The sequence below is a fragment of the Mobula hypostoma genome, chromosome 21 (genome assembly GCF_963921235.1).
Source record: "Mobula hypostoma chromosome 21, sMobHyp1.1, whole genome shotgun sequence".
Lineage (NCBI taxonomy): Eukaryota > Metazoa > Chordata > Chondrichthyes > Myliobatiformes > Myliobatidae > Mobula > Mobula hypostoma.
The window spans coordinates 3,990,001-4,016,777 of NC_086117.1; the positions used below are offsets into that span (position 1 = coordinate 3,990,001).

At 45.5% G+C, this 26,777-nt stretch overlaps 1 protein-coding gene across 1 annotated transcript in view; it reads left to right on the forward strand.

The window, feature by feature from the left end:
* The window catches only part of lhx6a (LIM homeobox 6a), a 72,355-nt gene extending 51,210 nt beyond the window's left edge, over positions 1-21,145 (forward strand). The window contains exons 7-10 of the mRNA XM_063073323.1: positions 5,383-5,483; positions 5,973-6,068; positions 12,105-12,279; positions 17,505-21,145. Coding sequence (XP_062929393.1) covers positions 5,383-5,483; positions 5,973-6,068; positions 12,105-12,279; positions 17,505-17,584 — 452 coding nt within the window. The 3' untranslated portion in view covers positions 17,585-21,145. The remainder of the gene's footprint in view (positions 1-5,382; positions 5,484-5,972; positions 6,069-12,104; positions 12,280-17,504) is intronic.
* The last annotated feature ends 5,632 nt before the right edge of the window (positions 21,146-26,777 follow it).

The window sequence follows — 26,777 nt, forward strand, 5'->3', positions numbered from 1 at the left end:
GCCTTTTCTATCTCCCATTGCAATTTGTAGCCCACATCATGGCTGCTGTTTGGGGGCCTGTATATAATTCCCATCAGGGTCTTCTTACTCTTGCAGCTTCTTAGCTCTACCCACAAGGATCCTACATCTTCTAATCCTATGTCAATTTTTTGAGGACTTAATTTTTTACCAACAGAGCCACCTCATACCCTCTGCCTACCAGCCTGACATTTTGTTACATTGTTGGATGTTAAGCTTCCAACAATGATCTTTCAGCTGTGACTTGGAGATGTGCACAACATAATACCTACTGATCTCTAACTGCATCACAAGATCATCTACTTTATACTTGTGCGTTCAAATATAACACCTTTAGTCCTGTATTCATCACCCTTTTTGATTTTGGCTGGGTGTCTCTTTCATGTTCACAGAATCTGCTTTCTGCTCTAATTATGGGATCTCCTATCACTACTGCACTCTTCTTCCCCCTTCCTTTCTCAGTTCCAGAGATGTAGTTGTTGTGGCTTCTCCTTGGTAGATTGTCTGCCTCAATAGTAGTCAAAGTGGTAAACCTATTATTGAGGGGAACAGCCACGGGGTACTCTGCACTGGCTACCTATTCCCTCTCCCACTCCTGACAGACACACGGTTACCTGCCTCCTGCAAGCTAGGGGTGACTGCCTCCCTGTAGCTCCCATCTATCACCTCATTCTCCCATATGAGCCAAAGGTCATCCAGCTGCAGCCCCAGTTCCTTAACACGTTCTCTAGCGAAGTAAAAGAATACAAATCGGGCAAAGAATAAAGAGTAAATAAATATTAGAACATAAAACAGTACAGTACAGGCCCTTCAGCCCACAATGTTGTGCCGACCCTTAAACCCTGCCTCCCATATAACCCCCCACCTTAAATTCCTCCATATACCTGTCTAGTAGTCTCTTAAACTTCACTAGTGTATCTGCCTCCACCACTGACTCAGGCAGTGCATTCCACGCACCAACCACTCTCTGAGTAAAAAACCTTCCTCTAATATCCCCCTTGAACTTCCCACCCCTTACCTTAAAACCATGTCCTCTTGTATTGAGCAGTGGTGCCCTGGGGAGGAGGCGCTAGCTGTCCACTCTATCTATTCCTCTAATATCTTGTATACCTCTATCATGTCTCCTCTCATTCTCCCTCTCTCCAGAGAAGTTCCCTTAATCTCTGATCATAATATTACTGATACAACTCATGTTAGAGTCTTTGAAAGTGAGTCCGTAGGTTGTGGAGTCAGTTCAGTGTTGGGATGAGTGAAGTTAGCCTGATGTTTGTAGAGTAATAACTGTTCCTGAACCTGTCGTATTGGACCTAAGGCTCCTGATGATAGTAACGAGAAGAGAGCATGTCCTGGATAGTGGGAGTTCTTGATGATGGATGCTGTTTTCTTATGACAGCACTCCTTACAGATGTGCTCAATGATGGAGAGAGCTTTGCCTGTGATGGACTGGCCTATGTACAGTACACTACTTTTCATAGACAATGTTGTGCTATAAGTGCACAGTGGACCCTCTCCACAGTCTCCACATCTTCCTACACAGTGAGGACATTGTGATTGTGTAACAGGATGTATTCCATATAGATTGAGCAAAAACCTGGCAAATGGAGTTCACTGTGAAGATCAAGCACTTCAATAAGAGGAGTCAAAGGCAGATGATTTATCTCCCTGGAGAGTGATTGGAAGCGAGAAACAGATCGAGATGTTCTTCTTGCATATAGATCACAAAAGATTATCAGGCAAGGGCAGCAGGAGCACTGAAGGCAAGTGGTGTACTGACATTTATTGCAAGAAGGTTGGAACTTCGTTTTATTAGGAATGTTTGTGTACTGGAGAGGCTAATCTTGAAACACTGTGCAGAATCAGGTTTATTATCACTGATGCGCATCATGAAATTTGTTTTATTGTGCCAGTAGTACAGTGCAATACATAAAATATACTATAAATTACAAGATGCAGATTGTCCTGGATGATGGATTCCCTCTTTCTGAGGCATCGCCTTTGGAAGGTCTCCTGGATGCTGGGGAGGCCACTGCCCATGATGGGGCTGGCAGAGTCTACAACTTTCTGCAGCATTTTCTGACTGCCACCCCCCACCACCTGCCATACCAGACAGTGAGGTATCTCCACGGTACATCTGTAGAAATTTGCAAGAGTCTCTGGTTGCATACCAAATCTCGTCAAACTGCTAACGAAATATAGCTGTTGATGTGGCTTCTTTGTGATGGCATCGATATGTCAGGCCCAGGACAGATCTTGAGAGATGTTGACACCCAGGAATTTGAAACTGCCCACCCTTTGCACTGCTAGCCCCGTAGCCAGATAGTCAATTCGTAAAGGATGTAGCAGCATGCAGGATTATACTGTACTATATGGAGGGCTGAGGGTTACTGGTGGAGGAGGGAATATGGAGTTGAAAGATGACTGAATAGCAGAGCGGACTTGATGGACCGAATAACTTAATTCTGCTTCTGTGTTTAATGATTGGAGACAGTCCAAAAGCTATTCAATAGGCTAATTTATGGGAAGAGAGAATTCTCGTGTCACCTGCAGATAAAGAAATAAGGTCTGTACTCTGTGGAGTTGAGAAGAATGAGAGGTGGCTGGACTGAGATAATATCCTGAGAGGGCACGTTGGGACAGGGTAGTGGGAGAGTTTTGGATAAGGCGAGATGGATACATGGTAACTGAGGAATGCAGGGGCTTCTTCTCACAGAGGATGGTAAATCTGTGGAATTCATTGCTATAGACGGCTGTGGAGGCCAAGTCATTGAGAAGATTTGAAGCGGAAGTTGATTAGTAACGGCATCAAAGGTTATTGGGAGAAGGCAGGAGAAAATAAATCAGCCATAATCGATTGCCAGAGCAGATTTGATGGGCCAAATGGCCTAGTTTTGCTTCTATGTCTTGTGGGTGGACACCCACAACAGCAGTGGCTCGTTGAAACATTGGGAGCTATGTTTCAGTGACCAGGATTCTGTGAATAACCGTAAGAGAGTGTTTGCATTTGAGGCATCTCGGGAGGAAAGGAGCTAACAGAGAGCCTCAGTTCCAACCCTCTGCCTCGTGTTTACCGGCACACTTCATCTGTTAGTACTGTGAGTCACAGGAGAGCGTGGGGTCAGCATTCCCAATGGACAGAGATTGACTGGAGTCAGAAGTCCTTCAGGGATGAAAGTGGGGACAAATCAAGTCAAAGCAATCAACAAAAAGGAGGCTTGTATTCACAAATAGAAGCCTACACTGTTCGAGCAGACCAAGAAACAGCCCATGTTGGCCAAATATTTCTTTGGCGTCATGGCAATAGATGCATTGACCAGGGTCTTAGCCCACAGACACATTCATCTTGAAATTTGATCCCAGCCAGCCCTCTCCACATTTGATCTCCTTCTGAAAGGCACTGCTCTGAGCCAGACTCGGAAACCTGTTGTAATTCATGCAGGTGATGCCTGATGAAAATAACATGGCTGTTTGTGATTACAATTGGAGGGAAAATTCTGTGCGAAATTACGGAAAGACTCAGCTCTTTGCAATGTCCAGCAGACTGATGAGCTTAATCCTTTATTTTAAGACCATAAAACACAGGAGAACTATTCAGCCATTCAGATCAATGAGTCCATTCCATGATGGCAGATTTATTTTCCCTCTCAATCCCATTCTTCCTGCCTTCTCCCCATAACCTTTGCTCTGACTAATCAAGAACGTGTCAACCTCTGCTTTAAATATATCCAATGACTGACCTCCACAGTTGTCGGTGGCAATGAATTCCAAGAGCTGCTACCCTCTGGATAAAGAAACACTGCCTCATCTCTGTTCTAAATGGATGTTCCTCTATTCTGAGTTTGTATCCTCTGGCCCTAGACTCATCCTCAATAGGAAACATCCTCTCCACATCCATTCGATCTAGGCCTTTCAATATCTGATAGGCTTCAATGAGATCCCTCCCTCACTTTTCTAAACTCCAGTCAGTACAGGCCCAGACATCAAATGCTCCTCATACATTAACCCTTTCATTCCTGGGATTATTCTCATGAGCCTCCTGGACCCTCTCCAACACCTGTACATCTTTTCTTAGATCATCATCATCATTATGTTCCATGTCATGGTCTTTCCATGATTGCTCTTGTCAAATTTTTCTAAAGTGGTTTGCCATTGCCTTCTTCAGGGCAGTGTTTTTACAAGATGGGTGACCCCAGCCATTATCAATACTCTACAGAGATTATCTGCCAAGCCTCAGTGGTTGCATAACCAAGACTTGAGATATGCACCAGTGACCATCCACCACCTGCTCCCATGGCTTCACGTGACCCTAATTGGGGTTGGGGGGTGGAACCTTACTGCCTGGGGAAAGTAACTGTTTTTGAATCTGGTGATCCTGTGTGGGCATTACATAGCCTCCTCCCTGATGGGAGTGGGAAAAACAGGCTATGAGGAGGGTGGGTGGGATCCTTCCTGATGTTACTGGCTCTTCTCTGGCACCTTTCGGTATATCTGTCCTTGACAGCAGGTAGGCTGGTGCCAGCGATGCGTTGGGGAGTCCTGACTACCCGATGTAGAGCCTTCCTGTTGGTCGCAGTGCAGTTTCCGTGCCATGCAGTGATGCAGCTTGTTAGCAAAATCTCTGCCGCACATCTGTAGAATTAAGGAGTTTCATTAAGAGATTGTGTTCTTGATTGGACCGAATTCTCTGGGCAAGACAAGAGACCAGCAGTTTAACTAAATAACTGGCTCCACATTCAATAAACACCCACATCTGACGGAGGTTCAGTGTGATATTCATTTTACGGCCAAGTGGGTAATTAATATATTTTCTTTGAATCAGTTCTACATTAGTGAGAGATAAAGGCAGCAGAGAAGGCCATTATTATTTCAATTAAGAGATTTATAATTTTAGTTTTGCAAATTGCTTTCAGGACTATTTCTGCTGCGTTAACATCTGATGCACAGCAGAAACAATTGGCTAAAACAAGCACCCTCTGTCAGAGAGCTGTGCTGATGATGGTTTTGGGCAACAGTCACCACATTTATGGGGGAGTTCAGCTTGTAATAACTAGAAATTGGACAGTCCAGGCAAAGCCGTCCTCACTTGTGCTTATTTACAGAAGCTGTTGGATCAATCTGATTATTTAAATTTTGTGGACAGAGTTTGTTTCTCATTATTTGAAAGGGACCTTCTAGTAGAGATAAGATGTTTGCTCAATGCACACAAAATGCAGGAGGAACTCAGCAGGTCAAGCAGCATCTATGGAAATGAATAAATAGTTGATGTTTTGGGCCAAGACCCTTCTTCAGGATGTGTGTGTGTGTGTGTGTGTGTGTCCTGACTGAGCTGAACCATCTCATCGACATGCGACTGTTTCTCTGATCCAGGGAATGGGTTGAGTCTGGAGGGAGCTGTGCCCTCGGATCAGGACACTCATCCCAAGCCGGCGAAGAGAGCGCGGACGTCCTTCACGGCAGAGCAGTTACAGGTAGCATTGCGGCACAGATGCATTCCTCCTCTACTGCGCGCGTCCTCCTCCCTGTAAATTTTACAGAACCTTTTCAAGAAAGACAATAGAACAAACAAATCAGAATCGGGTTTAATATCACTGGCATACATTGTGAAATTTGTTGTTTTGTGGCAGCAGTATGTTGCAATAGATAATAATAAAAAGCTATAAATTACAATATTAAAAAGAACCTATTTTTTGAGGCATCGCCTTTTGAAGGGTCCTCGATGTTGGGGAGGTTAGTGTCCATGTATTATGCTTTGAAGTGCAAAGTGATTGCAGGGTTACCCTGCTGAGACAGTGATTGGGTCAGTTAGACCAAGAACCGAACGGTTGAAGGGAAGGAGCTGTGTGTGAATTTGGTGGTATAGGACTTCAGGTTTCTGTAGCTTGTGTGGGGGACACAATGTTGTGACTGTCCGTTGAACATTACCTTTGCTGACGGTACGTTCCTCGCTCTGTGTGCAGGTGATGCAGGCACAATTTGCACAGGACAACAACCCAGATGCACAAACGCTTCAGAAGCTCGCGGACATGACTGGTTTGAGCCGGCGAGTGATCCAGGTACTGGTAGACCTGTGTATCGGTGGGCATGTCACTAGCCACAGAGACAGGCTAGTGAACACTGAACGCCCTGGTTCAAAGGTCAAAGTAAATCTATTATCAAAGTACAGATACGTCACCACTTACAACCCTGAGATTCATTTCCTTGTGGGCATTCATAGTAAGTAGAATGGAACACAATAGAATCAATGAAAGACTGCACGTTACAGGACGGACAAACAACCAATGTACAAAGACAGCAAACTGCAAATACAAGAAAAAAACAAATAAGCAATAAATATCGAGAACATGGGTTGTAGAGTCTTTAAGAATGAGTCCATAGGTTGTGGAATCAATTCAGTGTTGGGATGAGTGAAGTTATCCACACTGGTTCCAGATTCTGACGGTTGAGCCTGAGCCTGGTGCTGTGAGCCCTGAGACCCCTGTACCACCTTCCTGATGGCAGCAGTGAGAGGAGGGGGTGGCCTGGGTGGGAGGGTTCCTTAAAGAGAATGTTGGGGATAGTTGACAGGTCAGGCAGGGGAAACAGAGTGAATGTTTCTTGTTGGCAGATAGAGGGTGGCGCAGTAGACAGAGCCACTGCCCGTCGGCTCCAGAGACCCTGCTTGATCCCGACCTCTAGCACTGTGAGGAGTTTGTGTGATTCCCCCACGACCCTGTGAGTGTCCCTCGAGTGCTCTGGTTTCCTCATACATCCCAAAGACGTGTGTTAGTGGGTTACATGGACACGGCAAGTGGTCCCCAGTGTGTGAATTAGGGGCAGAACCTGGGCTGGGGGGGAAGTTGTTGGGAATGTGGGGAGAATGAAATCGGATCAGTGGAAATGGCTGTTTAAAGACTAGCTTTGCTTACCACGTGTACATGGAAGCACAGAGGGAAATGTGTTGTTTGCGTCCAGAGAGGACGCGCTGGGGGCAGCCTGCAAGAGTCGTCGTGCTTCCAACACTGACATAGCTTGCCCACAAATTACTAACCTTAAACTATACAGCTTTGGAACGTGGGAGGACACCAGCCCACCCAGAGGAAACCCATGCGGTCACGGGGAGAGCACATGAACTTCCTGCAGACAGTGGTGGGAATTGAACCTCTATTGGTGATTTCTGGCATGTGAAACAATTGCACTAACCACTATGCTACCGTGTCACTTCTACCATGTTGATATTCAACACTCACCCTGTGGGCTTTTCCTTGTATGAGCTGATGACGTAATAGAGTCACATAATCATAGAACACTACAGCACAGAAACAGGCCCATCAGCCCATCTAGTCCATGCCAAGCCATTACTCTGCCAAGTCGCATTGACCTGTAACCAGACCATAGCCCTCCATACCCCCCCCCCATCATGTACCTGTCTAAACTTCTCTTAAACTTTAGATTTTTTCTGTGTTTTGGAGGTAGGCTTGGACTATAGTCTCACACATCAAAGTTGCTGGTGCACGCAGCAGGCCAGGCAGCATCTCTAGGAAGAGGTACAGTCGACGTTTCGAGCCGAGACTCTTCGTCAGGACTAACTGAAGGAAGAGCTAGTAAGAGATTTGAGAGGGGGAGGGGAGATCCAAAATGATAGGAGAAGACAGGAGGGGGAGGGATGGAGCCAAGAGCTGGACAGGTGATTGGCAAAAGGGATATGAGAGGATCATGGGACAGGAGGCCCAGGGAGAAAGAAAAGGGGGAGGGGGGGAAGCCCAGAGGATGGGCAAGGGGTATAGTGAGAGGGACAGAGAGAGAAAAAGGAGAGAGAGAGAAAGAATGTGTGTATATAAATAACGGATGGGGTACAAGGGGGAGGTGGGGCATTAGCGGAAGTTAGAGAAGTCAATGTTCATGCCATCAGATTGGAGGCTACCCAGATGGAATATAAGGTGTTGTTCCTCCAACCTGAGTGTTGCTTCATCCTTACAGTAGAGGAGGCCGTGGATATCCTCTCATATCCCTTCTGCCAACATTGACTTCTCTAACTTCCGCTAATGCCCTACTTCCCCCTCGTACCCCATCCGTTATTTATTTATATACACACATTCTTTCTCCCTCTGTCCCTCTTGACTATACCCCTTGCCCATCCTCTGGGTTTTTTTCTCCCCCTCCCCCTTTTCCTTCTCCCTGGGCCTCCTGTCCCATGATCCTCTCGTATCCCCTTTTGCCTATCACCTGTCCAGCTCTTGGCTCCATCCCTCCCCCTCCTGTCTTCTCCTATCATTTTGGATCTTCCCCTCCCCTTCCCACTTTCAAATCTCTTACTAACTCTTCCTTCAGTTAGTCCTGACGAAGGGTCTCGGCCTGAAACGTCGACTGTACCTCTTCCTAGAGATGCTGCCTGGCCTGCTGTGTTCACCAGCAACTTTTATGTGTTTTGCTTGAATTTCCAGCATCTGCAGAATTCTTCGTGTTAGTCTCTTTTTTTTAGTCTTACTGTTTTTATATTCTGTGTTTTCTTACCTGATCTTCTCAGTTTTTAGTGTGGGAGGAGGGATTTGGAGGTCGATGTGTCTCATCCATTCTGTTTTTTTTAATATATATATATATATATATACGCAGAAGGAGGAATTTGGGAGTCGATGTACCCGTTCCATTTTTTGTTTGTTTTTGCGATTATGTGGGTTGATGATTATGCTGCCTTTCTTTTCTTTCGCGGTTTCACAGCTACCCGGAGGACTGAAGAATTTCAGAGTCATGTACTTTGATAATAAGTGAACCTTTGGACTTTTGCAATTACTGTTTCCACTGACAGCTTGTTCTACACTGCCACCACCCTCTGAGCGAAGCTCCCCCTTCATGCTCCCCTTAAACATTCACCTTTGATCCTTAGCCCGTCAGCTCCAGTTGTTGTCTCATCCAACCTCAGTAGAAAAGCCCTACTTGCATTTACCCTACCGATACCCCTCATCATTTTGTATACCTCTATCAAATCTCCCCTTAACTTTTATATTCTAGGCAATAAAGTCCTAACCTGTTCAACCTTTCCCTATAGCTCAAGTCCCGGCAACATCCTTGTAAATTTTCTCTGTACTCTTTCAATCTTATTTACATCTTTCCTGTAGGTGGGTGAACAAAACTGCACACAATACTCCCAAGTTAGGCCTCACCAACATCTTATACAATTTCAACATAACATTCCAACTTTGTACTCACTACATTGATTCGTGATGGCCGATGTGCCAAAAGCTTTCTTTATGGCTCTATCTACTTGTGACGCCACTTTCAATGAATCGTGCCTGTATTCCCCAATCCCTTCGATCTACCACCTTCCTCAGCACCCTACTGTTCACTGTGCAAGACCTAACCTGGTTGGTCCAACTGAAGTGCATCACCTCACACTTGTCTGCATTAAATTCCAAATGCCATTTTACAGCTTTTTGTTTTCCAGCTGGTTCAGATCCTGCTGCAAGTTTTGATAGTCATCCTTACTGTCCACTACACCGCGAGTCTTGATGTCATCTGCAAATTTGCTGATCCAGTTAACCACATTATCATCCAGATCATTGATATAGATGATAAATAACAAAGGACCCAGCACCGATCCCTGCATCACACCACTAGTCACAGTCCTGCAGTCAGAGAGGCAATCATCCACAATCCCCCTCTGGTTTCTTCTGCTAAAGAAATTCTTCCTCATCTCTGGGACATCCTTCTGTTCTGAAGCTGTGTCCTCTGGTCCTAGACTCACCCACTATAGGAGATATCCTCTCCAGACATAACTCTTACTTTGTGAAACTTACTCTTCCTCAAGCATTTCCTCTGTGACAGTGATAACTTGTTTCCACTATGGTCTTACTTCCCTGGAGCTTAGAAGATTGACAGGAAATTTGATAGAGGTACACAGGTACAAGGGGTATGGATAGTGCAGACTTCTCCACGGAGTTTGGGTGAGACTGCAACTAGAGGTCACGGGTTAAGGGTGAAAGATGGGAAGTTTAAGGGGAACATCAGGGGAAACCTCTTCACTCAGAGGGTCGTGAGAGTGTGGAACGAGTTGCCAGCACAAGTGGTGGGTGAAAGGGAAGGAAGAGGGGCACCAGAGGGAGATGATGGGCAGGTCAGGAGAATCAGATTTAGGTTTAATATCATTGACATATCGTGTGAGATTTGATGCTTTGTGGCTGCAGTACAATGTAATACATAGTAAAACTATGGATTATAATAAGAAATATGCAGTATATATATGATATGATATATAAATGAAGTAGTGTTCATGGGTTCATTGTCCATTTCAGAAATCTGATGGCAGAGGGGAAGAAGCTGTTCCTAAAACGTTAGGTGTGTGTCTTGAGGCTCCCGTACCTCCTCCCTATGGTACCAATGAGAAGAGGGCATATTCTGGGTGATGGAGGTCCTTAATGATGGATGCCTCCTTTTTGAGGCATTGCCTTTTGAAGGTGTCCTTGATGCTGGGGAGGCTGATGCCCAGGATGGAGCTGGCCGAGTTTACAACTTTCTGCAGCTTTTTCCCTCATCCTGTGCAGTGGCCCCTCCGTACCAGACGGTGATGCAGCCAGTTAGAATACTCTCCACATAAATCTGTATAAATTTACTAATCTCTAGTGATATACCAAATCTGCTCAAACTCCTAATGAAGTATAGAAAGGAAGGATAAGTGGAGGGACTGATTTTACCAGCCAGAAATGTGCAAAGATTCCCCTGAGCAACTTCCACGAGAGGTCCTTTTAAACTTCATTTTTATTTGCGTACAGATTTCAAGTTACTCCTGAAGCAGAGAGCGTGAGAGGTACCACTTGCACCCTTCCATATTGTACTGCTGTAGTAGGCAGCCAATTATCTGTAAACAAATCAGGAGATGTAAGATTGACGATGGCCAACCTCAACATCGAAAGCAAAACCAAGTAAACGTAGTTCCAGGTTTAAATTTACCATTTCACACTAATCAGTAGCTTAATCTATGGCTCTCTTTGATAGTCAAACCACAGTCATTAGAGTTTTACTCAAGGGCCCAAAAACCAACTGCATGAAAGAAAGATTTCCTGGTCTCAACTACAGGGCATAAACTGTGATTCATGCTTCCAAACTGCAGCAAGTACTCTACGTGTGGTGATAATTTATTTAAAGATACAGTGTAGAACAGGTCCTTCCAGTTCTTTGAGCCGAGCCACCAGCAACTCCCGACATAACCCTATCCGAGTCATGGGACATTTTACAATGACCAGTGAACCTACTGACCCGACGCCTCGGGAATATGGAGGGAACCGGAGGAAACCCATGCATTCAACAGGGAGAACGTACGAGCTCCTTACAGAGGACTCTGGGATTGAACTCCAAATGCTGACGCCCCAAACTGTAATAATGTCGTGCTACCGTGGCATCTAACTAATGATTTCGCTTAATTCTGCCCCCTTTGGCATGGATGTGAACACAATACTTGACGTGGCAGTAGGTCCATTGACATTAAAACTCAGAAGTGCATCGGTCACACAAGAGACTCTGCAGATGCTGGACATCCAGAGCAACACACACAAAATGCTAGAGGAATTCAGTAGGTCAGGCAGCATCCATGGAGAGGAATAAACAATTGATGTTTCGGGCCAAGGCCCGTCATCAGGCCACACGGGGTGCCGGGGTGGTGTAGCAGTTAGTGCAACGCTGTTACAACTTGGGGGCATCGGAGTTTGGAGATCAATCCTGGCATCCTCTGTCAGGAGTTGGTACGTCCTCCCTGTGGAAGGTGTGAGTTTCCTTTGGCCTCTCCAGAATCCTCTTGCGTTTTAGAGATGTTCTGGTTGATTGGATAATTGATCATTGTAAATTGTCCCGTGATTAGGATAGTGTTAAATCAAGGATTGTAGGCGATACAGCTCGTCTAGCCAGAAGGGGCTATTTCGCACTGTATCCTTAAATAAATAAAATGAATCTGGACCCTTCAGCCCAAAACATTGAGTGTTTGCTCCTGTCCATGACTGCCAGCTGAGTTCCTCCAGCACCTTGTGTGTGCTGCTCAAGAATTCCATCATCTGCTGCGCCTCTTGTGTTCCTGAGTGTGCTCCTATGTCTTGTCATGGTGTGCCATGATGTGTCGTATCTTGCAGGTCTGGTTTCAAAACTGCAGAGCGCGACACAAAAAGCACACGCCCCAGCATGCTGTCGGCCAGCCTGGTCCCCCTCGGTCTCGCCTCCCTCCATCCCTACCGGAGGACCTTCATTACCAGGCTTTCGGTCATCATGAGCGGACCAGGATGGTGGCGCTACATGGATACGTGGAGAGTAAGTACATATCACGTTCGCCCTTGACATAATGCCCCACTGCCATTTTCTTCCAAAATGTCTTAAGGTATCACAGCTTTTTGCAGCTGACACGGAGGTTGGTGAAGTTGTGGACAGTGTAGAAGGTTGTCGAAGGTTACAAAGGGTCATTGACAGGATACAGAGCTGGGCTGAGAAACGACAGATGGGAGTTCAACCCAGGGAAGTGTGAAGTGATATTTTTTTGGAATGTCGAACTTGAAGGCAGATACAAGGTTAATGGCAGGATTCTTAGTTGTGTTGAGGAACAGAGGGATCTTGAGGTCCACATTCATAGATCCCTCAAAGTTGCTGCGCAAGTTGATTGGAGCAACTGTACACGGTGCTCCAAGCGTGGCCCAGCCAGAGTTTTATACAACATCTAATCCTGTACTAATCCCACGCCATTCTCACCAGCTCTCCCCAGACCACTCACCTGCACACGGGATACAATTAACCTATTGATCTGCTCGCCTGCACGCAGGAGCAACCCACCTGATCCTGGGGAAACGTGCTGGAGGTCGGAATGAGCCCCTGTTGCTACCTTTCTGAGGCAGCCACTCTAGCAGCTGCATTACTGGGCCCATGCTGGAAAAGCACAGGGTAAAACCACACCCACCATTGGGAATGGCTGAATTGGTTGCATGGAGTCACAACAATCCTCCAATCACCTTTAAATTATGCCCCTTGGCATTTGCCATTTCCACCCTGGGAAAAAGTCTCCCAGCTGTCCTCCCTATCAATGCCTCTTATCATCTCTCATCCTCCTTCATTCCAAAGACAAAAGCCCTAGCTCACTCGTAAGACGTGCTCTCTAATCCAGGCAGCATCTCTGCACCCTCTCTAAAACTTCCACATCCTTCCTATCATGAGGTGACCAGAAGTGAACACAATATTCCAGGGATTGTAGGGAATTTCTGTAGGTGGGATTGTCTCTGGTGTATCTATGTACCTGCCTCTACCACCACCCCAGCAGCACGTTCCACACACTTCCTGTGAAAAACACCTACTCCTGACATCCTCCCTGAAACTTTCCTCCAATCGCCTTAAAATTATACCCCCTCATATTAGCGATCCTGGGAAAAAGTCTCTGGCTCTCCACTCAAGCAGTGCTTCTTACAATCTTGTATGTCCTCCTCTCATCCCCATTGTTCCAGAGTGAAAATCTTGGCTCACTTAACCTATCCTCATAAACCTTGCCTCTAATCAGGCACGACTGATAATTGTAGCCTTTTCCCAGGGTAGGGGAAGGCAGTCTAAAACTAGAGTGCATATGTTTAAGGGGAAAGATTTAGAGTGGCAGCTTTTTTGCACAGAAGGGGGTGAATATATAGAATGAACTGCCGGGGGGGTGGTACAGACAAGTATATTTACAACAATTTGGGCCTGCTCCTGCTGACACCTCCCAGCTGGCACATGCAGGCAACTCCCCGTCTCCACCCAGCTGATAGGATTCATCGTTCACTCGCTCCAGACTCATGGCCTGCAGCCTATTTAACCCCAGTTCTCATCCTCAGACCTTGTTCACTCATTGAACCAGCCAGCCTCAACCAGATGCCTAGAGGTTTCACTCCCCCTGCCTAAAGTTTACCTTGTTGTCTGTTGTCTTCAGTTTCATTTCTTCTTGTTTTGTGGCCCCTCGTGACTTATTATTTGGCTGTCTATTATCAAATTTATCATCTGCCACTGAATTGTCTACGCTGCTCTGCTTTTGGGTCAAGCCTGCTCTACATTTCCTGACACAGGATTTAAAAGACAGTTGGACAGGCAGATGGGTAGAAAAGATTTAGGGAGAATGGTGAAAACATGAGCAAATGAGATGAGCTTTGGTTAGCATAGAGACTTTGGGCTGAATGGCCTGTCTCCTTGCTGTGAATCTGGGATTAGTGTAGATGGGTGTATAACGGTATATACCAGAGGGCTAGTTCACTCCAAGAATCTGTTACAGTTCAATCTACATTTACGAACACCACACTCAAAATGCTGGAGGAACTCACCAGGTCAGGCAGCACCTGTGGAGGGGATAAATAGGCAATGTTTCAGGCTGTGACCCTTCATCGGGACTGGAAAGGAAGCAGGAAAGTGCCAGTATAGGAAGGTAGAAGGGAGGAGAACAGGCTAGAAGGTGATGAAGTAAGGATCTGTGAAGTGATAAGTAGAAAAGGTTAGGGGTTGAAGAAGAAGGAATCTGATGGGAGAGGAGAGTGGACCACAGGAGAAAGGGAAGGAGGAGAGGCAGCGGGGGCAGGGGGAGGTGCGGAGAAGAGGTCTTTTACAGACTTTACATTTGGGGCGAGACCGTAGTGCAGTGGTTCTGATTAATGTTCCAGCAACAGAATACCCCAACAAGATGTAGGCTGTTTGTAAAGCAATGGCTTGTATCCTGTTTACGCTGTTAACTAAAAATAGGAGTGTTTCCAATGATCAATTTAGTCTGCCTCACATCTGATGGAATAATGTACCTGACCTGTCCAGCCTTAAGGACTTGCTCAGACGTGCTGAAGAGGAGGACCTATTTTACACACAGCTGGTTTTTACCTATCCTGGCAACTTCTCTATCTGGGGCTGGGTTAGTAATGTATTAGTGTGCACTTAATGTCAGTCTTGCCTTTAAAGTAGGCCTTCTATTTGTAGAAAAGAATTATAATCAGTTTTGATAACATTGTGTGCCAAGAAATATCTAGTTTGTGGCAGCAGTACATTGAAATACAGCATTTCAGAACAGCTTCTTCCCCTCAGCCATCAGATTTCTGAACAGGCAATGTCCCCATGAACATTACTTCAGTACTTTTTACCCTTTGTTTTTGCACTACTTATTTATTTTTTTATATAAATACTATAATTTATAGTTTTTATTATGATTGTAATGTACTGCTGCCACAAAACAACAAATTTCACTATACAACCAACACACATCAAAGTTGCTGGTGAACGCAGCAGGCCAGGCAGCATCTCTAGGAAGAGGTACAGTCGACGTTTCAGGCCGAGACCCTTTATATGTTAGTGATATTAAATCTGATTCTGAACTCGAAATTACAATAAGATAGATTACATGAGTTCGTTGTCCATTCAGAAATCTGATGACGGGGGAAGAAGCCGTTCCTGAAACATTGAGTGTCCATCTTCAGGCTCCTGTACCTTCTCCCCGATAGTTGGGGAGGCTGGTGCTCATGATGGGGCTGGCTGAGTTTACAACTTACTGCAGCTTTTTCCGATCCTGTGCGGTGGCCCCTCCGTACCAGACAGTGATCCAGCCAGTCAGAATGCTCTCCATGGCACAGATGTTGAGTGTCAGCATTTTAATATGGTAAAGGAATTTTCACATAGTTCTGGATGCCAGTTTTTAGTTAATTGCCTGAAGGTCTACATCTAGGATTGAAGGAAATGGGAATAAAAATAATTATGATCACTCTTTCACCAGTTCATTGATGACCACTTGCATTTCTGGAAAGGTTAGACTGACGTAATGGCCCTGAATAGTCCCACTCACACTGAGTCTACAAACCAGGAGCCAAAACCCTGCAGATGCTGGAAATCTGAGATAAAAACATAGAAACACAAATTGCTGGAGGAACTCAGCAGGCCAGGCAGCATCGGCAGAAATTAATAAACAGTCGACGTTTCTGGCCGAGACCTTTCAGCAGGACTGGAAAGGAAGGGGAAAGAAGCCCGAATAAGAACTTTGGGAGTTGGGGGAGGAGTACAAGCTGGCAGATGATAGGTGAGACCAGGTGAGGGAGAAGGTTGATGGAGGTGGGGGGGTAAAGTGAGAATCTGGGAGGTGACAGGAGTAAGAAATAAAGGAGTCTGATAGGAGAGGAGAGTGGACCATGGGAGAAAGGGAAGGATGTGGGGAAGCTGGGTTCCCAGATTTGTTCTCACATCTGTGTCCTTGGTTCCCAGATCAGCACCCTGCTTTTCCGCTCCTGTATCCTGTATTCCTTCATGTATATATCACAAGAGATTCTGCAGATGCTGAATATCCAGATCAATACACACACAATGCTGGAGGAATTCAGCAGGTCAGGCAGCATCAATGAAAATGAAAAACCTTCTTCCCCCTTCCTTTCCAGTCCTGGTTATGGCCTTGGCCCTAAACATTAACTGTCTGTTCATTTCCATACATAACGCCTGACCTGCTGAGTTCCTCCAGCATTTTTTACGTGTGCCTTTGGATTTCCAGCACCTGTAGAATCTCTTGTGTTTATTAAACATAGAACACTGGAAATACTTTATCATGTGCAGTTCTGGTCATCTACCTATAAGAAAGGAAAATCGACAAGGGTGTTGCCAGGACTGGAGGATCTGAGTTATAGGGAAAGTTTGAACGGGTTTGGACTTTATTCCCTGGAGCGTAGGAGAATGAGGGAGATTTGATAGAGGTAGACAAAATTATGAGCGGTATAAATAGGGTAAATGCAAGCAGGCTTTTTCCACTGGGGTTGGGTGGAACCAGAGCTAGAGGGCACAGGTTTAGGAGAACCTGAGGGAGAACTTCTTCACTTGGAGTGTGGTGAGAGTGTGGAACGAGCTGCCAGTGGAAGTGGGTTCGATTGCAACATTTAAGAGAAGTTCAGATAAGCACTTGAATGTGAGAGGTATGGAGAGCTAATATCTGGGTGCAGCTAGATGAAACTAGGCAGAAAGCCAGGCTGACACAGACTAGATGGTCTGAAGAGTCAGTAGTGCTCTATGACTATGGCATAGTAGGTCAGGCAGCATCTGTGGAGAGAGAATGGGAGGATCCCTACCACCCATCCCACAATCTCTTTGACCCACTACCCTCTGGAATGAGGTACAGGAGCATCAGGGCTAGGACTGTCAGACTGGGTAACAGCTTCTTCCCTCAGGCTGTGAGACTAGTGAATACCCTGTCACCACTGAGGTCTCGTCACTAGGACAGCAAGCTGCTTACTGTTTACCTCAACTGCACACTGCTTGCATTTTGAATTATATTTTATTAACTTATTTATGGTAATATATTGTTTTATGTGACTTGTGTTGTGGGTGCACTGAGTCCCAGAGGAAAATTGTTTAGTTTGGTTGTATAAATGTACAATCGGATGACAATAAAATTGAACGAGTTGATTTTTCGGTATAGTAACAGCTCTATTATGCTGCACATTCTGTGTTAAGTGTGACTTTACGCTGTGAAATAATTCCCTCCTGCATTGAAATACATTGGGATATCTCTTCTTTCTTCCAAGGTCATCCATTTTCAGTGTTGACAGCACAGTCAATTCCACATCAAGCATTGGCTCTCCCTCAGCTCCCAATTAGCCGCTGATCCCTCGACCAACAGATCCTGGTTTTTGAAGAACAGAAGGATTCATTGATCACGCGCCAAGCAGAAACTCAGTTTGTAAATCCTATTTGTGTACATTCTTGGTCATCTGTCAAGATGCTCAGACCTGTCGTTACACAGTTTCCATGGCTTGGTTTTCACGTTGTGTTGAATTCAATTCGCTATCCAAGGAGTCACTGGGAGGACTCAGGGCAGGCAGCGTCTCTGGAGAGTGCAGACAAGTTCGAGCTGCAAGTGTGTCTGTCATGTGTACATCAAAGTTTACAATGAAATTCACCATTTGTGTCAACAACCATCGCAGTCCGAGGATGTGCTGGAGGCAGCCCGCAAGTGTCAGCGTGTACGGCACCACATAGCATGCCCACAACTCACTAACCCAAACCCATATGTCTTTGGAAGGAAACCGGAGCACCCTGTTCTCCAAGGAAAATAATCTCTCTCTGCAACTCAAGTCTTCCAGTCTCGGTAACATCCTTGTGAATATTTCCAATCAGATTCAGTTATCACAGGTACATTGAAACATATAGTGAAATGTGTCATTCACATCAAAAACCAACATCCCCCGGGGATGTGCTGGGTGCAGCCACAAGTGTCACGGCGCATTCGGAGTTAACATAGCGTACCCACAGTACTCAGTGGGACAACACAGAACACAAGAAGCAACAAAACATAAAGCCCCCGTTCCTCCCACCCACACACACAGTCCTTTATCCCAGCACAGACCTCTAACCTCCAGTGGACACGGACTCACACCTACAAATATTGGACTTCAATCTATCCAGCGGACAGGACTCAGTTGACGTCTCAGGTGTGGGACCCCTGTCTGCAGCTCTATTGCAGTGTTTCTCACAAAGAAGCAGGTGTGGGACCCTGTCTGCAATCCACCACAGTGTTTCTCACAAAGAAACAGACTCCCCAGTGTGGAGATGGATCCACTTGCTGCCCATCAAGAGACTGTTGACAAGAAAGTGTAGACCATAGGTGCAGAAATAAGCCATTCAGCCCATCGAGTCTATTCCACCATTCCATCATGTCTGATTTATTATCCCTCTTAAACCCAACCCCAATGCTCTGACTAATCAAGACCCTATCAATCTCCACTTTAAATATACCCAATAACTTGGCCTCCACAGTCGTCTGTGGCAATGAGTTCCACACATTCACCACCATCCACAATCTCTTCAGTTACCTCTTTCAGAACCCTGAGATGTAGTCCATCTGGTCCATGTGACTTGTCTTCCTTCAGACCTTTCAGCGGGAGTTGAACCCAGATCGCTGATTGCAGGTGCTACACTCACTTCACTGTCCTTAGTGTCTAATTATCAGAACTGAGTGTTGGCCAGAGGTGGTTCATCACATCATGTTTAGTATTGCATTAGCAATACTTTATCGTAGGAGCTGAGAGGAGTTTGAACTTGTTTTCACTTCTGTCATTTATATCATTTCCCCTTTAGAGAACTAAAGCCCGGAGGGAAGAAAAAGCATTTCAGGATGTATATTATATACATTTCTCTGACATTAAATTGGGCCTTTGAAGTTCAGCTTGGTGACTCTTCTTAAGCCCCATTAATCCGACTGGGGCCTAGGCTGCTGGCAGCCACTCTCCAGAGTCCTCTGTCCTGGGCCAGTCTTTCATACTGTCCCCAGGTGTAGCCCGTCTTCCTGGTGTATCCTTCCTCTCCCGGGGATGAGGTCGCTGGACACATGTTGAACCCTCCTCCTTTCTCAGCCAGATTCATGTCTATCCATGTTATAGGGGCTCTCTCTATCTCAAAGATGTTTATAACCTGTCACCTGTGTCCCATCCCATCTCACAAATGGACCGTTATTCTCGTGCTTTGACTTTCCAGCCTCCCCTAGTCTTCCTTCAATGCCCAGTTCCACATTAAAGATTAAAGATTCACTTTATTTGTCACAGGTACATCGAAACATACAGTGAAATGTGTCATTTGCGTCACCGACCAACGCGGTTCGGTAGCATAGCAGTTAGTGTAAGACTGTTCCAGCTCAGGGCATCAGAGTTCAGCGTCCTCTGTAAGGATTTTGTACATTCTCCGCGTGAATGCATGGGTTTCCTCCATGTGCTCTGGTTTCCTCCCACAGTCCAAAGTTGGCCGTTGTAAATTGTCCGTGATGAGCCCAGTGTTAAATAGTTGTGTTGCTGAGCCGTGCGGCTGGCTGGGCCCAGAACAGCCTGCTCTGCTCTGCATTGTAGCTCTAAATAAAGTAAAATGTGTCGCCACGCTTCTGGCGCCAACATGGCATGCGCACAACTTACTAACTCTACCCTGTACGTCCGTGAAATGTGGGAGGAAACCAAAGCACCTGGAGGAAATCCACAGGGTCATGGGGAGAGTGTACAAACTCCTTACTGGCAGCAGTGGGAATTGAAGCCAGATCGCTGTGCCACATAGAAAAGCAGAAATATTCCTTCTCTGTCCTTCTCACCGTCTCATCCTTTCTGTTCCCAGGGAAATGTTAAGAAGAACTCCCTCCATTCTCTTTACCCCCTCACTGACAAGAGTACCACGATGAGCTTCTCTTTACCAGCAGGCGTGTTGAAATTGGCAAGACCCAGGGTTAGGAATACAAATCCCTTTAAATCTGTTTTAGAACATGCACTGTAGAACACCACAGCACAGCACAGGTGCTTTGGCCCATAATGTTGTACTAACCTTGTTACCTACTCTGAGATCAATCTAACCTCCCCTCCTACATAATCCTCCATTTTTCTATCATCCATGTGCCTATCAGAGTCTCTCAAATGTCCTTAATGTATCTATTTATTTTTTTCATTTGGAGATGCAGTGTGGAACAGGCCCCTCTGGCCCATTGTGCTGTGCTGCCCAGCAATCCACCTTTTTAACCCTTGCCCCCATCACAGGACAATTTACAATGACCAATTAACTTACTAACTGGTACATCTTTGGAGTGTGGGAGGAAACCAGAGCACCCGGAGGAAACCCACATGGTAATGGGGAGGAACATATCAACTCTTCACAGTGGATGCTGGAATTGAACTCCGAACTCCGATGCCCCAAGCTGTGCTAGCCGTTACACTACTGTGACACCCTCTACTGTATCTTTTTCTATCACCGCCCCTGACAGTGCATTCCACACACCCACCACCCTGTGTACAGAAAAACCCTTACCTCCAACATCCTCCGCTATACCTTAAAATCATGACCCCCTTTATTAGCCATTTCTGCCCCAGGACAATGCCTCTGGCTGACCACTTCAATGGAATAAATCGTGGGCTTGCTAGTTTATAAACTCGCGACTGAGCCAAATCCACACAGTTCCTCCGAGTTCATGAATTATTCATCACTGGGTATTTTCAGTGAACCACAAACTTCAAGTCCTGATGTTTGCTGAGAATCAGAATCCTGTTTAATATCACTGGCATTTGTTGTGAAATTTGTGTTATGGCAGCAGTACATTACAATAATTAAAACTATGTAAATTACGATAAGAAATATATATAAAAAATTAAATTTAATAAGTAGTGCAAAAAGAGATCAAAAACAGTGAGGAAGTGTTCATTCAGCAATCTGATGGCAGGGCTGGGGGTGGGGGGGAGGAGTTCCTGAAATGTTGAGTATGTGTCCTCAGACCCCCTGTACAAATGAGAAGAGGGCATGTGCTAGGTGATGGGGGTCCTTAACGATGGATGCTGCCTTGTGGAGGCATCGCCTATTGAAGGTATCCTGGATGCTGGGGAGGCCGGTGTCCATGGTGGAACTGGCTGAGTTTATAACTTTCTGCAGCTTTTTCCGATCCTGTGCAGTGGCCCATCCATACCAGACAGCGATGTAACCAGTACATCTGTAATAATTTGGTGGTGGATTGGTGACATACTAATTCTCCTCATGTTCCTAATGAAATGTAGCTGCTTTCATGCCCTGTTTATAATTGCATCAATATGTTGGACCCAGCATAGATCATCGGAGATGTTGCCACCCAGGAAATTACAGCCGAACGCTGTTTCCATATGAGGCAACTGCATTCCGAAGTCTCAGTAAGGAGGAGCTCGCTGCAGAGAAGGGGACAGAAAGTGTCTCAGACAGTAGGTTGAATGGCACTGTCTAATTTGTCCTACAATGTATAATTCATGTGGTACGAATTAGCGTCTGTGTAGAGAAAGAAGCCTAAATTAAATGCTTCCATCTGTTTGGTTAATAGTGACAGGAGCGTGATGAGGGAGCTTCCCCAGTGAGAGAGTGGGGTTACCCCGAGAGAGAGGATTGTGGGGGGCCCCTGTTGTTATTGACAGACACCACAGATCACAGGCTCGTGCGCTATGGTGGTCTTTGATAGGGCAGTGGTGGGAATCTGATATTCTCCCCGAGGTGATCTAGTCTTAGGATGAAGGAACATTGCTACAGACTGCTCCCTGTAGGCAAGGAGAGCCCAAATACTTTGCACACACTTTGACTACGGTCACCTCGTTATAAATGACCCAAAAGATTCTGCAGTTGCCCGAAATGTTAGGCAACATGCACAAAATGCAGGGGGAGCTCAGCAGGTCAGGATGCTCCCTGTCCCGATGAAGGATCAGGGTACAAAAGTATGCTGATCATTCCCCTCCATAAATGCTGAGGTAACTGAGCAACACGCACACAATGCTGGAGGTACTCAGGAACTCAGCAAGTCAGTCAGTATCTGCAGAGGAACTGAACACAGAACACCACAGCACAGTATAGACCCTTCAGCCCAGAATGTTGTGCCAACGTTTTACTCTCAACCAAGGTCAATCTAAACCTTCCCTGCTGGATTACTCTTCGCTTTTCTATCATCCATGTGCCTATCTAAGTTTCTTAAATGTCCCTAATGTATCTGCCTCTTGTGCATTTCACTCTTCCCTCTCCGAGTAAAAAATCTCACCTCTGACATCCCCCCCCTACACTTTCCTCCAATCACCTTGTATTTTTGTCCCCTCGTATCAGTTTCTTGTTGATATTTCAGGCCAAGACCCTTCGGTAAGACTTTAAAAAAAATAAATAACTGGGCATCCATAGCAAAAATGAGGCAATCAGGACCAAGGATTGTAGTTGTCATGAGCGTGTGAAGTGTCACAGATTTTGGTAGGAAGGGATTGAACCAAGGGAGGACTCTCACAAAGAATGCTGGAGCAACTCAGCAGGTCAGGTAGCATCTATTTTGGGCTGAGACTTTTCCGGTGGGCCTGTTGTCTCTGCCTGCTCCTGCTCCACTGAACTTGTGTGCCTGTGCACACCTCAAGCTTTCCAGCACCTTCAGAATCACTTGTGCTTGTGAGTTGCAGGGTAAATTGTACCTCCCCCCCCACCAAGAACATAACTGAGCCACAGAACTGGGCTGAATTGATGGGAAGGTGTGGGGGGGGAGGAGGTAAAACAAAAATGGGATCGGTGTGCACAGGAATCTGATGGGTAGCATGAGCTTGATGGGCCAAAGGGCCTGGTTCTATGCTCAATGACTACAAAGACTCCATAAAGCATTAATATCTGATGATCTGATAACAGATACAAGTTAATGTTGTTTATCAGCTACAAGAATAGGGGTCAGGAACCTATGTATGATGCAAGACAAATCACTGGAGGCCACGGCAGGATATTTGTGCCAATTTTTACCCAATCTGTGGGAATTGAAATCATTTAAGAGGGTCTCTTGAGTAATGAATCCCATCAGCCTCTAAGGACAACTGGCTGTGCTCAAACAGACATGGCTTGCTGGCTCCATCCAAGTACCTGCTCTGTGGTAACACAGAGAACAATGGGGGGAGTAACATTGTTCTGGCCTTGAAACAGCACATTCAACATTGCAGGATGATGTATTTTGTTTTATCAGGGAGAAGGGGGTCATTCTGTCTCACACCAAGAATGTGCACGTTTTGAGTTCATTGGCTCAGATTTGCAGGAGTTGTGTTGGTAGGTCACTTTGAATGGATTACTGGCAGGCAGAATCAAACTGGGTTTCTTCTTACTCACTTAAATGATGTGAAGTTTGTTGTTTTGTCAGCAAGGACATAAAAGCACTATAAATCACAAAATAAATGGTGCAGAAAGAAGGAATAATGAGGCCGAGGGCTTACGGACCATTCAGAGACCTGGTGGCGGAAGGGAAGAAGCTGTTGATGAATCATTGAGGCCCCCGTACCTCCTCAGTATTGTTGGTGATGAGACGAGGGCATGTCCCAGATGGTGAGAGTCTTTAGTGAGATGTTGTTTTGAAGATGAAGGTGTACTCGAAGGTGGGGAGTTTGTGACCATGATGAAGCTGGCAGAAACTACAACCCTCTGCAGCCTCTTGTGATTCTGTGCATTGGAGACTCAAAACCAGACTCTGGTGCAACTGAACAAGATGCTCTTCACTGTACACACCGAGTCTTCTCAAACTACTGAGAGAGAGATGTCCCCAGGGGATTTACTCATTCACCCCAAGTCTTTGCAGAACTAAACATAAGCCAGCGACCAAGATATGAGTGTTCAGGCAGATTGTAAATTCTCATATCTCCATTAAAATTCTTCAGCAGAAGACTTGCGTCTTCAGTTATCTGAATAATGGTACAAAAGTCATTCTGTGCTTTACTTCTTGACTTACCTGTGCACCAGGAGTTAAATTTCCATGGTTTTAAATTCATTTTTCATAGTTCACTATCAAGGTCAGGAGTAATCACCTGTCCTAAGAGCATGATGGCTCTGAGCCTGTACTCATTGGAGTTTAGAAGAATGGGGGAGGGGTGGGGTGGGGAATGTCATTGAAACCTCTTAAATATTGAAGGGGCTTGATAGAGTGGATGTGGAGAGGATGTTTCCTACTGTGGGCAAGTGTAGGATCAGCCTTAGAATAGGGAGATATTCTCCTCTGACCTCTCTTATTAACAAGGAGCTTTTGCCCACAGAACTGCTGCTCACTGGATGTTTTTTTGTCTGTCACACCATTCTCTGTAAACTCTAGAGACTGCTGTGTGTGAAACTCTCAGGAGACCAGTGGTTTCTGAGATACTCAAACCACCCCAAGTGGCACCAACATCATTCCATGTTCAAAGCCACTTAGATTATATTTATTCCCCAGTCTGAACCTCTTGACCATGTCTGCATGCTTTTATGCATTGAGTTGCTGCCACATGATTGGCTGATTAGATATTTACATTAATGAGCAGTGTTCCTAATAAAGTGGCCGCTGAGTGTAAGTTACAATAAAAATACATGAACGTGCAAGAGAGGAACAATGAGGTGGTGTTCATGGACCGTTCAGACATCTGATGGCAGAGAAGAAGTTATTCTTAAAACGTTGAGTGTGTGTCTTCAGGCTCCTGTATCTCCTCCCTGATGGTAGCAATGAGAAAAGCGTATGTCCTGGCCGGTGAGAGTCCTTCGTGATGGATGCTGCCTCCTTGGTACATCTTGTGTTGAAGATGTCCTCGATGGTGGGGAGGGCTGTGCCTACAATGAGCCGGCTGAGCCTGATGCTGGGGGAAAAATAACATCACATGAATCTCTTACTGATTGGTTTGTGGAGCAGGTTTGCTGGAACTGGAACTGGAATCGGTTTATTGTTGCCACATGTACCGAGGTACAGTGAAATCTTGTGTACAGTTCATACACATCAAATCGTTACACAGAGCAGTGAGGTAAAGCAGGGTAAAATAACGGTGCAGAATTCTTCTTAAGCCCATCACCCCTACTGGGACATAGGCCACTAACAGCAGCTCACCAGAGTTCTTTGTCCTGGGCCGAAGGTTGATCAGCCCTGTAGCTTCTGCTTTCACCACACAACTTTGGATGCCTTCTAGGTGAAGATCCTTGCTCTCCCAGGGAAGAGCTTCTGCTGGTGTTGCTGTAGCTCTGGGTTTGTACAGGATGGGATCACTCCTCCTGTGCCCCTCCCCCTTTTCCAGCCAGGCTTGGGATGGCCCGCGGTGCAGTTAGAATAAAGTGCTACAGAGAAAAGGCCGTGCAGGCAGACAATAAGGTGCAAGGTCAGAACAAGATAGATTGTGAGCTTGAAAGTACACCTTATCGTAGTAGGGTAGAGTGACACAATAGTCCAAATTAGGCCTCACCAATGCTTTGTACAACTTCAACATAACATCCCAACTCCTGTGCTCAGTACTCAGACTTAAGAAGGCCAATGTGCACAAGCTGTCTCTGTGAACCTATCTACCTGAAGCCATGTGGTACACACTCCTCCAAACTTACCCTCACCACCTTGATGGAAGATGAGTAGATCAAAGGGACAGAATTCTTTCTGAGTGCCCAGCAGAGAAGGACTCGTCCATTAATCCTTATAACTTCGGTTTAAGTGTCATAATGAAACAGTAAGAGCATTTGGCTTGTTAAATTGTCATTCAGCAAGCCCATCCCCTCAAGATATTTCCTGTACATGCATTGGGATGTGTTTATTAGCCACTTGGCACTCGCCTCCCCACCATTGAGGACATCTTCAAAAGGCGATGTCCCAAGAGAGTGGCATCCACCATTAAGGACCCTCATCACCCAGAACATGCCCTCTTCTCAGTGCTATCATCAAGGAGGAGGTACAGGAGCCTGAAGACACATACTCAACATTTTAGGAACAGCTTCTTTCCCTCTGCCATCAGATTTCTGAATGGACAATGAACCCATGTACAATGCCTCAATATTTTTTACTTTTGTTTTGCATTACTAATTTAATTTTTAATAGACTATATTTATTTATTGTAATTTAGTTTTTATGTATTGCAACATCCTGTTGCCTCAGAACAACAAGTTTTGTGACATATGCCTATGATATTAAATCTGATTCTGAGATTTTAGCTGATATTATATCTGATGTTCCTCAGATCTGTGGTTATCCTGTACTTGACCTAATGGTGGTGAGTAAGAGGATGGAGAGTGACTGGGCGGTTCAGGCAAAGAGGAAATAACACAGGCTTAGTATTAGCCAAGGTCCTTGTCAGCATTTCACTCATTTTGCCTTAAAGGAAATCCGTTTATCTCAACATTTCACATTCAAGTTTATTGTTATCTGACTGTACATATGTATACAACCAAACAAACAACGTTCCTCCAGAACATGGTGCACCGACAAAACATGTATTACACACAGCACATAGACTGAAATATTACCATAAATACTGTAAGTTAAAAATATACTTCAAAGTGCATATAATGTGCAGCACAGGTGAACAGTAAACAGCTCGCTAACCTAG